The sequence below is a fragment of the Lacerta agilis genome, chromosome 14 (genome assembly GCF_009819535.1).
Source record: "Lacerta agilis isolate rLacAgi1 chromosome 14, rLacAgi1.pri, whole genome shotgun sequence".
In the NCBI taxonomy this organism is placed as follows: Eukaryota; Metazoa; Chordata; class Lepidosauria; order Squamata; family Lacertidae; genus Lacerta; species Lacerta agilis.
Genome location: NC_046325.1, coordinates 25643788 through 25657750, shown reverse-complemented (window position 1 = coordinate 25657750; position 13963 = coordinate 25643788). Strand labels below are relative to the sequence as shown.

At 44.1% G+C, this 13963-nt stretch overlaps 1 protein-coding gene across 4 annotated transcripts in view; it reads left to right on the top strand.

Annotated features, from left to right (window-relative positions):
- KANSL1 (KAT8 regulatory NSL complex subunit 1) overlaps positions 1–13963 on the top strand; it is a 145254-nt gene that overhangs the window by 103655 nt on the left and 27636 nt on the right. For 3 of the 4 annotated variants that reach the window (XM_033169854.1, XM_033169856.1, XM_033169853.1), the window contains exons 3-4: positions 6987–7128; positions 11234–11338. In XM_033169854.1, the coding sequence (XP_033025745.1) occupies positions 6987–7128; positions 11234–11338 (247 nt within the window). The remainder of the gene's footprint in view (positions 1–6986; positions 7129–11233; positions 11339–13963) is intronic. The other variant, XM_033169855.1, reaches the window with a different exon arrangement.

Here is a 13963-nt window from a genome sequence, read left to right as displayed (position 1 = left end):
CCTCAAAGTTACCAAAGCTAAAAATAAGGTGGTAGCTACAGGCACCTTCTAGTGTATCCTGTTGAAAAGAGCAGTCTGAGTGATGGGGCTTGACTGATGGGTGACTTAAACTGGCATGAGATGATGAGCAGGGCAGAAGTCGGGAGGATGTTTAGGGAAACCGACTAACACAGTCTTAGATTTTATTGCAAAATATGGGTGAGTGGGAAAATACTGGTTGAATATGCCATCAGAAATGTTGGCAAAGGCCAAGGGGTGTGTGGGATGCTTGTGATTCAGACATAATAAACAGCGAAAGGTATATATCTTCAAGCATTTTAACAATCAATCTAAAAGACATTATTTCTGAAATTCCAAGAAAGATAGGGAAAGTTTTGCAAGATACTCCCTTGTAACCAGTGCATGATTTAACTTCTGTGGCGTAGCATAGAATTCGATGTTTATTTCCCACCTATATTTTTTAGTGGGACGTGGGTGGCGCTGTGGGTTAAACCACAGAGCCTAGGATGTGCCAATCACAGAGGACAGCGGTTCGAATTCCTGCGACGGGGTGAGCTCCCGTTGCTTGTCCCTGCTCCTGCCAACCTAGGGAAAGCACGCCAGAGTGTAAGTAGATAAATAGGTACCGCGCTCCGGCGGGAAGGTACACGGCGTTTCTGTGCGCTGCTCTGGTTCACCAAAAGCGGCTTAGTCATGCTGGCCACGTGACCCGGAAGCTGTACGCGGCTCCCCTTGGCCAATAAAGCAAGATGAGCGCCACAACCCCATAGTCGTCCGCGACTGGACCTAATGGTCAGGGGTCCTTTACCTTTATAATCTTTTTAGAACTTCAGGTCTAAGATTGCCTGCTCTCACTGTCTCCAGCTGGTAGAAATATGGGTCTACAGTTTGTTCTGGTTTACAGTTTTTAATGTTGAACTGTATAGTGGTTTGGAAGAAATAATAATAATAATATTAATAATAATAATAATAAATTTATTATTTATACCCTGCCCATCTTGCGGGTTTCCCCAGCCACTCTGGGAGGCTTTCAACAAAATATTAAAACACAGTAGTCAATCAAACATTAAAAGCCTCCCTAAACAAAGGTGCTTTTCCGGAGGAAGGGATGCTGTTTGTGAGGACAGACACCTGTTTTTTCTGCACTTCCATTTCCCTACATTTCATTTATTTCTAAGCTTAATGCTGTTTCAGTACCTGCTGCATACAACAACAAATCCCAGTAAATCCGACCTCAATAAAATCTCAGCGAAGGGGAAAACTGGGACATGTGGTTTCTTCCAGTACTGTGCTTTGTAAAAAACTACACTTCCCACAATGCTCTTGATTTTTCAGGTGAAATTTATCTTCCTGTTTTAAGGCTGTGTGCTTTTTTATTTCTGATAATTATAGATTGTTGTATAACTAGGTTCTCAGGGCATCTTCATTAAGAGTAAAAGGTTCAGCACAACATATAATGCATGCAGTAAATAAAAAAAGGAACATAAAATATACCGCAGTGATAAAATAAATGAAAGCTATTGCTGATAAAGATGGCTGAGAAAATAAAAAGGCAATTTGCTTGGCATCAGATTGCATCAGCTGGGTATGTCAGTGCAGCTGGATGGGACACAGTTGTGGGCAGGCTGAGAAAGTGCCATCTACTTTGGGCCTGCCTATCAAAAGCAAGTCCTAAAGAGAAGACTAGGGTGGTGTTCACAATTTCCAGGAACATTTTGTAGGTGAGCTGAGAGTTTGTTTGAACCCTGGGTGAGAACCTGGAGGCTGAGAGGGAAGGTGTGTCAGAAGGAAAATGAATTGATACAGATAGATAGATAGATAATAGATAGATTAGATTAGTAACTTCATATTAATGTAACGTTTTATGCGCAACTGTTTTGTAATATTTTGTTTTTAATTGGCTGTTTCTTTTTTGTACACCGCTTAGAGCTATTTTAATATATCAAGCGGTATAGAAATTAAATAATCAAGCATGGTTTCTGGTGACCCTCTTTACAGAAGGATTTCACAAATGTGGTGCCGCCACCAAAAGGGCCGTTGGTGGCTCCCCAAATAACTCACCTAAAAAGAGGCCTCCAAATAAGATCTTAAGGTTTGGATTGCTACATACCTAAGGAGGACTTCAGATACTCTGTTGTTGTTGTTTTGTTGTTGTTGTTGTTGTTGTTGCTGCTGCTATTGCTGCTGTAATGTTGTTAGATTTAGTGCCAATTGCCATGCTGCAGTACCCTTTCTTTCAAGACCTATGAAAATAGCAGGGCTTCAGAGCTTAAAACAAGGAATGAGGAATACAAACTTGCAAATAAATACCTCTCAAGTAATGGAGTGAGGAGAGAAAAACATTGAAAAATCAGCCTTCTGTATGAACTTAGTCATGTTGACCACATGACCCAGAAAAAACTGTCTGCGGACAAGCATTGGTTCTCTCGGCCAGTAAAGTGAGATGAGCGCCGCAACCTTGGAGTCTTTCGCGACTGGACTTAACTGTCAGGGGTCCTTTACCTTTACCTTATGAATAGGTTTGTTTCACCTCCGATACTGGCAGACAAGTCAGCATTATTCCTTCTGTTTCTATGTTACCATCAAATATACTTATTAAGAAAGCAGGTGGGGGACAACATTTTGGAACATTCTGTGGTCTGTTGTTGTTGTTGTTGTTGTTGTTTAACCTGTACATGGGCAGGGGATGGTGTTCTGGCCTAACCCGCTCATCTCTTCTTCTATGCTAGTTTTCTACAGGCAGGGGGGATTTAAACAAACAAACAAACAAGCTAGGTTCAGCCTTGGATACTAACAGGGCTGTAGAAAATTGCTCGGGTGCTATGGGGAAATCTAGCTGGGATTAAATATATGAGTACTCATGCAGGGTTTTTCTTTTTTTCATTCAATTCCAGTGTGGAAGAATGATTCCCAGATATTGCGGCAGCTGCCAGAGTCTTAGAACTCCACGGCTGCTATGATTTGCATCTTTCTTGTCTTGAGTCTCAGTTGTGGTTTGCTTCTGTTTCACTCCGGCCACATCTGCTTTAAGTGGCTGCTCATTGTTAACTAAAAGTTTTGTGTTTGTAGCCATTGTAGAAATTGAATCCAATGCTGTTTCTTTTTCTTTTTTTTTTCTTTTTAATGTGGCAGAACATATAGCAGTGGAGAGGCACTGGTAGAATGTGTGCTGTGTATGTCAAAGGCCCTGGATTTGATCCCTGGCACCTGCAGTTTAAAGGACCGTGAATAGCAGATCTTTGACCTGAACATGCTAAGGTCAAGACTTGCTGCTGACAGAACCAGCCTAGGAAAGCCAGTTGTTTGGCTTAGTAAAAAAGCAACTCCGTATTCTTAGAAAGAGAGAAGGGATGAACTTAGAATAGCCACCACAGTCTCCTAGAGGTGAGGAAGGACAGTGTAGAGGAAATGATGATGATTATGATGATGGAGGAGGAGGAGGAACTCATTTGGCAGAAATAGCAATACATGGTATGTTGGTTAAAATCGAAGCTGATAAGAGCTGCTTCTTCATAATTTGTCATTAAAAAACACGAGATTTTAGTTAGGGTTATGGAAAGCTACTTTATCTCGTCTGTCCCCATCCTCTAAGCACCCTGCTTCTTGATGGGCAATATCTGCACATCCCTTGTCCACACCTGCCCTTCTTGGATGCTTTTATCCAGGGGTGCCCAAACTAAGGCCCGGGGGCTGGATGCAGCCCAATCGCCTTCTATATCCGGCCCGCGGACAGTCCAGGAATTAGCGTATTTTACACGAGTAGAATGTGTCCTTTTATTTAAAATGCATCTCTGGGTTATTTGTGGGGCATAGGAATTCATTCATATTTTTTTTCCTTCAAAATATAGTCCGGCCCCCTGCTGAAAAAGTTTGCTGACCCCTGCTTTTATCTGCCTGATTGCTATCTTTGAACATAAAGGACACAAAGTGTAGTACAAAATATTGATAAAACGATGAAATCACAAGAAGATTTAAAGTGGGATGGCATGGAACTGTACAACACGAAATTAGCGTTTCACATTTCTCCAATTTGTATAATAATAATAATAATAATAATAATAATAATATGACTCTGCTAGTGTGCCCGACCTTTCTCTGAAAAGTTCTACAAATGTGGCAAACACTGATGTGGTGGGAAAACATCCACAGAAAAAATCTAGTACTTCATTTTTCCATGGAAAACATCCGTTTTCATAAGTTTACCAGTAGCAATGAATGGATGCCAATTTCAAGCAGGGCAGTTTCAAAGTGTTTAGCTTTGTTTATGAAATACAAATGAAACTAAACATTATGAATTAGGTTCCTCTCTAAAGTGCTGCTGCTACGTATACACCACAACTTAACTGTAAAGTCCCTTGAGACTATTTTTTCATAGTAGTCAGTAAGAAATTCTAACCCAGTCAGTACTCCATATTAGAATGCTTCTTTCAAGCCTAATTTTGAGAGGTGGGGTGCTTGCTCCCTGTTGGCACCAGAGAAAGCCTCTGGGTGCCATGTTGGCGACCCCTGCTCTTGGCCATCAGAAAGTTTTCCAGTGCAAATGGAAACTTTCTCAACGCAAATGGAATGCACCCATTTAAAATGTTTCGGAAAAGGCATATCACCAACTACCAAGACTGGCCTCTACTCCAAGATGTAGCTAAACTCTGCCACAATGATGATGGTACCCAGAGCAAGGCCTCTCTGAGAAACCTAAGGAACTGTGTAAATCTGGTGTGGTGTGAGAGAGCCTGTTGGATTGTCCCCCGCATTTCTCTCAGGACAGATCTCACAAAGACAATAAGAGAAACGAAAAGAGGAGGGATAAAAAGAAAACACCTTGGAGAAATGCAGAACACAATCTTAACAGGCTCATTCACTACAAAGGTCTTTCTTTCAGGTAGATGACAGCCATACTTGATGAGGTACTTAAAACACACACACACACACACACACCACACACACAACCACCTCCACCTCTTCTAAAATAATTGTTTATCAATGTAGGAGTGTGAATGTCTCTCCTGCTGGTAATGTTGCATTGTAGAGTCAAGGGCCAGAAGTGTATATGCGAGTGTTTGTGTTGTACAGTATTTACTTCAGTGTGTTTTCATGTTAGGATGGCATTTATCCCCTTCAGGAAACCTTTGGTTAGGCAGCCCTCAAGCAACCTTTGACTGATTTGATTGGGCATGGATAGTATGCCTCTCATTTTAAGTGGGGAAGATCCACCTTTGCTGAGTCATTGAAGGAAAGGGTGTTGGGAGTTGTTCTTGTAGTGTACACATTCACAGCTTTCTTCTACATAGTGAATGTCTCTTTCCAGTTTGTGGCTTAGGTGCGTTAGTGTAATGTCACTGCTGCTCGGTTTCGGACAAATACTTTGACCCCATTTTGTATTTTTCCACTTCAGCCACCCTGTTCTTCTGTATTAGGTGTAGGACAATAAGCCTTCCTTCTGCTTTGAAATAGGGACCTAGCTTCACATGACTAACCAATTAGTGCTGCGCCAAATGTTCTCCCAACGTTTTTGGCGTAAAATGGGGACTTTTTCACACCCACCCACAAAATGTTCCCTGAAAACTCCCTAAGTGCTTATTTGTGTCTGTTTGCTGCCCTTTTCAGCAAAAGTGTGATTTTTAAAAATTACATTTCTTCTTGCTAGCTCTGCGATTCTAGCCAATCGCAGATTGCATAGCCAGTGTTAAGACACTATGTAGCCAATCAGGTTTGCCATTGTGATGATGTCACAGGAGACAGAAATCATTGCCCTGCGCTGAATGGTGGACAGGGAGGAATACTACAGACACTCCCCCCCCCCTCCTGTTCTGGAGCCACTGGTGGAGGAAGAGGTGTGCGGGGGGAGTACACCGCCCCCGGCAGCACGCCATCGCGGCTCCCCCCCCCCGCTGGGTGCCACGCCCCCGCAGGTGGCGCATCAGGCTCCCAGGACGCACGTCACACCCCTGCGGGCAGTGCGCCACGCCCCCACCTGACCCCCCCCCCCGGTGCCAGAGCATGAAGCTCCGCCACTGTCTGGAGCACCCCAGTTTGCCAAAGGTCTATGTGCACTTTTTTTTTTTTGAGGGGGCAGAAATGCTTGCAAAAAGTGCCCCTTCCCCAGTTTCAACTCTGTCCTGTTGTCGTTGTGATGCCTTTCACACATGCTGTTTTTAACGAACACAGTTCCTAAGAGCAAAAGTCTCCTCTGTATTTGGTGCTCTTAAGGCATTTCTCTCTCTCCCCCCTGTACTTCCATTCTAGAAATTTCCATTCCATTTATGGAAGAGAGCTGCAGGGGTGATTTAAAGTGTAGAACAGCCTTCCCCTCCAGATCATGTTGAACTCCAACTTCCATCAGCCCATGTCAGTATGGCTTAGGATCAGGCATGGTGGGAGTTGTAGTACAAAACAACTGGAGGGGGCATCATGTTGAAGAAACCTGGCATAGAAGTTTGAGAAGGCTGAAAGGGGTTAAAGGCAAGTGTTGGGGGGGGGGGGGGTTGGCCGAAACTGCAACAGTAGATTGACATTGCATAGGAATATGTATAGGAAGCAGGGTAGGCTCCTAATGTTTTAAGAGCTCATCCATGGAATAAACAGGCTAGAGAGGCAGTGAAGGATAGGCGTGCTTGGCGTGCTCTGTTCCATGGGGTCACGAAGAGTCGGACACGACTGAACGACTGAACAACAACAATCTGGTGTGGATGCTTTAGAGTTGTGGATATTTTGCTGTGGAGCGGGAATCTGGGCGATCTGACCAGTTGGAATCAGAGATGGAATGCGCCCATCATTTATGGCAGCCGTTGCCAACCTGGTGCCCTCCAGATGTGTGGGTGGGTGGGGACCATAATGATTTGTGGTGGTTGAGTCTTGTCCCCGTCCCCTTTTTCTAAAGCCGAGGTACTAATAACACAAAGTGGCAAGAATTGGTGACTCACAAACTGGGGCAACATGTGTCCGTCCACTCCTTGACGCAGAATGCTTCTTTCCCTCTTTTTTTCCAGGAGGCGAAGGTCAGAATGGCGGTGGGCAGCAGACAGAGCAGCCATTGTCAGCCGCTGGAACTGGCTTCAAGCGCATGTCTCGGATCTAGAGTACCGAATCCGGCAGCAAACGGATATTTACAAGCAGATCCGAGCCAATAAGGTAAGGGAAGTAAAAAGGATACGTCTTTACCTGCAGGTATTCAGTCCCTGCTCCTGAAAAAAATATCTCCTCAAGTGTTTCTCTTTTGAATTGCATGTTTAAAAGGCAAAATAATACCTTTGATATTGGGTCATGAATGTATGACTTAACCTGGCATGGTATATGAATGCTGATTAAAAGGCAGCAGCAGAAGCTGGTGGATGTAAGTCAAAGTTGCTTACATGACCTTTAAAAAAAAGCTACTAGTGCTTTATATTCCTCTTGGGTAACCACATTTTTAGTACATTCCACATTTTTAAAGCACATAATATTGAAGGCTGTACTTGTTTACATTAAGAAACGGTTCACGGTATCCCAAGTATATCAATGCAAAACATCTCAAGTCATTCGGAGCCAGCTGATGTGGCCTGAAATCTTTTAATTGTTTCACATCAAATCCAAAAGCATGATTCTAGTCCTCAGAGTGGGAAAGCGTTATATCATTTCATCCGCCGCAGATGTGCAACAGTTTGAAAATACGAGTTGGGGATGCAGAAATAGATGGTGCTGGGCTTTGAAGAGTTGATTCAAATGTAGCCCTATCAGTATTTGTATCAGAAGACCCAATTTTTCAAGCATCCCAAGCTTGGACTGATGCATCCCTGTATGCTGGATCTCTCTTTGCAACTGCCCATCCTGTAATATTATACTGGTATAGCCAATATTTCTGGTTCCTCATGGCCTCTAAGATTGGCACACAGGGACCCAACCACATCCATGACAGCGAAGCACCCTTTTCCATCTGCGCCTTGGAAAATATCCACCCTGGTCCTGTTCATCTGAGAGGCTTGGAATTTGAGCTACAGCTGTGCTTGTGATAGCTGTGTTCTGCACAACAGAGAGGACTGTGCAAGAGCAAACATGGGCTGAAGACTGGCGACAGTCCAGTTCCAGCTTTTATGGCTTCATCAGATTGGCAAGAGAACTGGGAACCATGCAGGGAGCAAAAGCAGGAAGCATTGCTTTGGTGAAATACTCTGTGGGTGGTGGTGCACGTGAGTCTTGTGTAAATGGTCCCAGGGCAGACATAAACCGAGCCGTGAACAGGAGGAGCAATGTTGGAAATGCATTCTGCTAGATGAGAATTCTAGGCTGCTTCTGCATTTGAACATTTGCTAAATAATGCTTGTTCCAAAATGGTCACCTGTGCCATAATAGCAAGGCTGTGGGCATTCTATATCTTTATATTTTGTATTTTTTAAAAAATTTATTTTATTTTATTTTGTCACTACAAAAAATGGTCTCGGAGCGACTCATTTCTTTTTTTAAAAAAATGTAAGTATACAGTACCAAATTTAAAACACACAAGATTAAAAATATAAATACCTCCTGGGATTTGCTTGCCATTTTGTGTGCTGTGGTTGCTCGCGTGGATCAAGCATATTTGTACCCATGGGAGTGAAAACCCCTTCACACAAATGGCTTCCCACAAGGAAGAAACACCTGCAGAGTTTGTTCTTACTGGCAATGGTGCCTCAGCAGGTCCACGTGAATTGCACATAGTCATTTGAGCCCGGGGTGCGAGTGCCATCCCAGCTGCAGTTCCACTGTAGTAAAATAGGCAGGGCCTATTTTAGGGGTCAGGATCATGGGGCACCTGCCGCCACGACACACACCTATGCAAGGTGCCACTGGCAACTCATGGATCTTCATGTCTCGGTGGCTGCTGCTGTTCCTTGCTGTCACTGCATGTTCATGTTATGCCCAGCGTCAGCTCAGTTGATTGGAGCATGGTGCTGATAACACCAAGGTTGCAGGTTCGATCCCTGTATGGGATAGCAGCATATTCCTGCATTGCAGGGGCCCTTCCAGCTCTGCAATTCTACGATACACATGGTTTCTCTAGGTGTGCCAGGAATGAAGAGAAGGAGCAGCATGCTCCAGTTGACTTGAGCTTTCCCTCTATGTGGATGTGTAGATTGAGTCCAGGTTGGGGTGGAAGCCAAGCAAATGGGTAGTGGGGTGACCGTGACGAGGTTTACGTGGGCCAACTCAGAAATGAGGGCCCATTAATTAAGCTTGCAAAACCTGACCAGCCCCGAAAGTGGCAAACCCTAATGAGGCTTGCATTTTAAGGCTGCAGGATTAGTGGAATATGAGTTGTAGATAACGTTGCACGCAGCAAGTGCTCCAGAAATGATAATGCCCATTGTTTTTGTTGGAAGAGAATAGATCTGTGTAACTGAAGAGCTTGCCTATTTTATTTGTAAACACACATGGCCCAAATAAAAGGCATTGCCTAGTTTTCTGTGTGTGTGTTGTTCTCGGACGCTGGCTGAGATTCTTAACCTGAAATGAAAGGTCCCTTTAAAACAAGTGTGTCCTAGCAAGCGCAACTTGGGTTCTGCAAGGGCACATATATCCCTACCTGCCTATTGTATACCTCCCCTAATTTAAAGCTGGCTCAGGTTTATGAAAAAGAGACTCCCAAATCAGCCCAACGTGGCTTGAGTTGTTCTCTACGAGAATGCCACCTGCTATTTGTAAGGTAAACTTACAAGTCACGAGCCTTTAGCAGGAGCTGTGAAAGTGTCGCATGTTCAAATTTTATAATAATTGGAGTCCCTGGACACCCAATTTCTACTTCCTGCTTGTTGCGGAAAAAGCTTGACTCTGTTTATGGCCTGTGTGAGTGAGTTGGTGAGGACCCAGATATAGTCATAGTATGATATATTATGAAAGTGTTTATGCATTCTTCACTGTAGCTTTAAAACCCCCCCACAAAAAACGAACAGCGGGGCTGAAAAATAGTGATGTCAACTGAGCATATTTCTATTGGTTATGCATCTGGTTCTAAATTGCTAACATTTAAATAAGTTCATAATTTTTCGGAGGCTGTTGAAAGAGGAACATTCTTTGATACTTTTCAGTACTTTGGGAATCTGGAATGTACTGTAGAACAATAATATAACTCTTCTTTTGCCCTCTCTATAGACTCACATGCATATGGGTTCTGTGCTGGCACAGAGCCTCATTTGGGGAAATACATCTTTCTGGGACGTGGGTGGCACTGTGAGTTAAACCACAGAGCCTAGGGCTTGCCCATCAGAAGGTCGGTGGTTCAAATCCCCGTGACAGGGTGAGCTCCCGTTGTTCGGTCCCTGCTTCTGCCCACCTAACAGTTCAAAAGCATGTCAAAGTGCAAGTAGATAAATAGGTACCGCTCTGGCGGGAAGGTAAACAGCGTTTCCATGCGCTGCTCTGGTTTGCCAGAAACGGCTTAGTCATGCTGGCCACATGACCTGGAAGTTGTACGCCGGCTCCTTCGGCCAATAAAGTGAGATGAGCGCTGCAACCCCAGAGTCGTCCACGACTGGACCTAGTGGTCAGGGGTCCCTTTACCTTTACCTATCTTTCTAGGCTAGAGTTTTGGCAGGACCCTGAACCACCCTCTGTACACATACACAAAGGGGGCGTGGCTCCTGCCACCTTGCTTAGTTCTCCCTTGGCTGCCACTGCAGAAGCTTCAAGGGAACCTTTCCGTAGCAGAATACGCATTGGAAGCCATCTTAGCTCTATGTAGGCTCAAGTTCTAAGTCTTTTGGAAGATCCAGATTTTAAAGATGTGTGGATGTCAATTCCAACTGAGCTCACTTTGCTCCTGTCCCTGATGTTCTCCGTCCCAGAAAGGAAAGTCAAGGTTTCTTATTGGAGAGACAAATCTGCTGACTTTGGATAAACAATGGAAAGCAAAGGCTGTGTTACATAAGCTGCCTTTTCATCAGCTGTTGTAGACATCACAAAGAGCATGTGTCGGAACAATAAAGGAGAATGAAAAGGAGAATTTTGTTCTGGGAGCATTAAGCTAACTTAAACGAAACAAAACCCCCACCTGGATGCTTTCCTTCCCTCACTCTCATCCCTTAAACTTTCCATCATTTAGGGGCAAATTGGTGTAAGAGTGGAAAAGGGACTGGTGACTGGTAGGAGAAAGTGGAGGAACTGATGTCTCTTTAGAAGCTTTGCAGATAAAGTGAAAGGGGAAAGAAGAAATTTCTTGGAGTTGCTTGAAGGAGAAGCCACCTGAGAAAGATGCCACTGAATTGCTCTTCCCTGTCTCTTTCAGGGCCTGATACTCCTTGGTGAGACGCCTCCCTCTGACCCTTTGTTAGGTGACTCATCCCACACTCTTAGTGCTGACGTCAAGCCGGAGCCCGGGATTGACAGACTGGTAAGTGCTGAGGGTGCTATAAGAGCTGGTCGGGCTCCTTCCATTCCCCCATTCCTCTGCTAGCAGCATTATATTGCTCTGTCTCCTTCAGTCATTCTCTTTGCTTTTAACAGATCCTTTGTTTGTACGCTGTGCAGGGGGAAAGACTATCCTGCATGCAGAGAAACACAAGTAGGCAGGCTTTGGCTATAGTGTGTGTGTGTGTGTGTGTGTGTGTGTGTGTGTGTGTCTGTCTGTCTATCTATCTATCTATCTATCTATCTATCTATCTATCTATCTATCTCCTGCTTGTTGGATCTCTGCCTTCTATTGTTTTTGACCCAGCATTCAGGAAAATCCCAATTTACATACTTTGAGTATCTATATAGAGAACTGCAGGAGCAGCCAAAACTTTACAGGTACAAGTTTGCTGAGCCCAGAGCAGCACAGACTTCCAACATGGGGAGAAGCATGAAGCCACCACGTTCCATGCATGTTCCCAGATGACTTTGCCCTGTTTAGTGCCTTCTCCCTATCCACAGATCTGTGCATGGAAGCTATTTCCATATGCAGAATACGTTCTCTGCTTGCAAAATGTGGGAAAGACCAGTACGTATTTCTGGAAATCTTGAAGGCATAGGCAAAAGAAATCCCAGGGAAGGTTTTGAAGGGAAGTTCAAAAGCTAACAAACCCAAAGATACCGGAAAATCCAGAAACCTCCAGGGTTCACTAATAGACTCTCCGTTTCAGATATGACTTTCCCCCCTACCTCTTAAAACCAGGCTTGTGGAAGCTATAGCCTTCCAGACGTTGCTAAACTACAACTTCCATAATCCCTGTCATTGGGGAATGCTGGCTGGGGCCTATGGGGGCTGGAGTCCAACCACAGGTTGGCCCACCCCTTCTTCAGACTCTGTAGTAGTGCAGATGGTAGACCTGCCCTAAGAATTTAAGATGGACAGGTCATAGTGGAGACAGGTCATAGTGGAGAGTTTGAACCAAACGTGATCCACCTGGAGGAGGAACTGGCAACCCACTCCAGTATCCCTGCCAAGAAAACTCCATGGACAAAGACAACAGGCATATAAAAGATATGACGCTGGAAGATGAGCCCCTCAGGTCGGAAGGCGTCCAACATGCTACTGGGGAAGAGCGGAGGACAAGTACAAGTAGATTCAGAGCTGATGAAGCGGCTGGGCCAAAGCCGAAAGGACGCTCAGTTGTGGATATGCCTGGAAGCGAAAGGAAAGTCCAATGCTGTAAAGAAAAGTATTGCATAGGAACCTGGAATGTAAGAACCATGAACCTTGGTAAGCTGGATGTGGTCAAAAATGAGATGGCAAGAATAAACATTGACATCCTTGGCATCAGTGAACTAAAATGGACGGGAATGGGCGAATTCAGTTCAGATGACTATCATATCTACTACTGCGGGCAGGAATCCCGTAAAAGAAATGGAGTGGCCCTCATAGTCAACAAAAGAGTGGCGAAAGCTGTACTGGGATGCAATTTCAAAAATGATAGATTGATCTCGATACGAATCCAAGGCAGTCCTTTTAACATCACAGTAATCCAAGTTTATGCACCAACTTCCAGTGCTGAAGAAACTGAAATTGACCAATTCTATGAAGACTTACAACACCTTATAGAAATGACACCAAAGAAGGATGTTCTTCTCATTATAGGGGATTGGAATGCTAAAGTAGGGAGTCAAGAGATAAAAGGAACAACTGGCAAGTTTGGCCTTGGAGTTCAAAATGAAGCAGGGCAAAGGCTAATAGAGTTCTGTCAGGAGAACAAGCTGGTCATCACAAACACTCTTTTCCAACAACACAAGAGACGACTCTACACATGGACATCACCAGATGGGCAACATCGAAATCAGATTGATTATATCCTCTGCAGCCAAAGATGGAGAAGCTCTATACACTCAGCAAAAACAAGACCTGGAGCTGACTGTGGCTCTGATCATCAGCTTCTTATAGCAAAATTCCAGCTTAAACTGAAGAAAGTAGGAAAAACCACTGGGCCAGTAAGATACAATCTAAATCAAATTCCTTATGAATACACAGTTGAAGTGAAAAACAGGTTTAAGGACTTAGATTTGGTGGATAGAGTGCCTGAAGAACTGTGGATGGAGGCTCGTAACATTATACAGGAGGCAGCAACGAAAACCATCCCAATGAAAAAGAAATGCAAGAAAGCAAAGTGGCTGTCCAATGAGGCCTTACAAATAGCGGGGGAGAGAAGGCAAGCAAAATGCGAGGGAGATAGTGAAAGATACAGGAAATTGAATGCAGATTTCCAAAGAATAGCAAGGAGAGACAAGAGGGCATTTCTAAACGAGCAATGCAAAGAAATAGAGGAAAATAACGGAATGGGTAAAACCAGAGATCTGTTCAAGAAAATTGGAGATATGAAAGGAACATTTCGTACAAAGATTACCACAATTAAGGACAAAAGTGGAAAGGACCTAACAGAAGCAGAAGACATCAAGAAGAGGTGGCAAGAATACACAGAGGAACTATACCAGAAAGATATAGAGGTCTCATACACCCCAGGTAGTGTGGTTGCTGACCTTGAGCCAGACATCCTGGAGAGTGAAGTCAAATGGGCCTTAGAAAGCCTTGCTAACAACAAGGCCA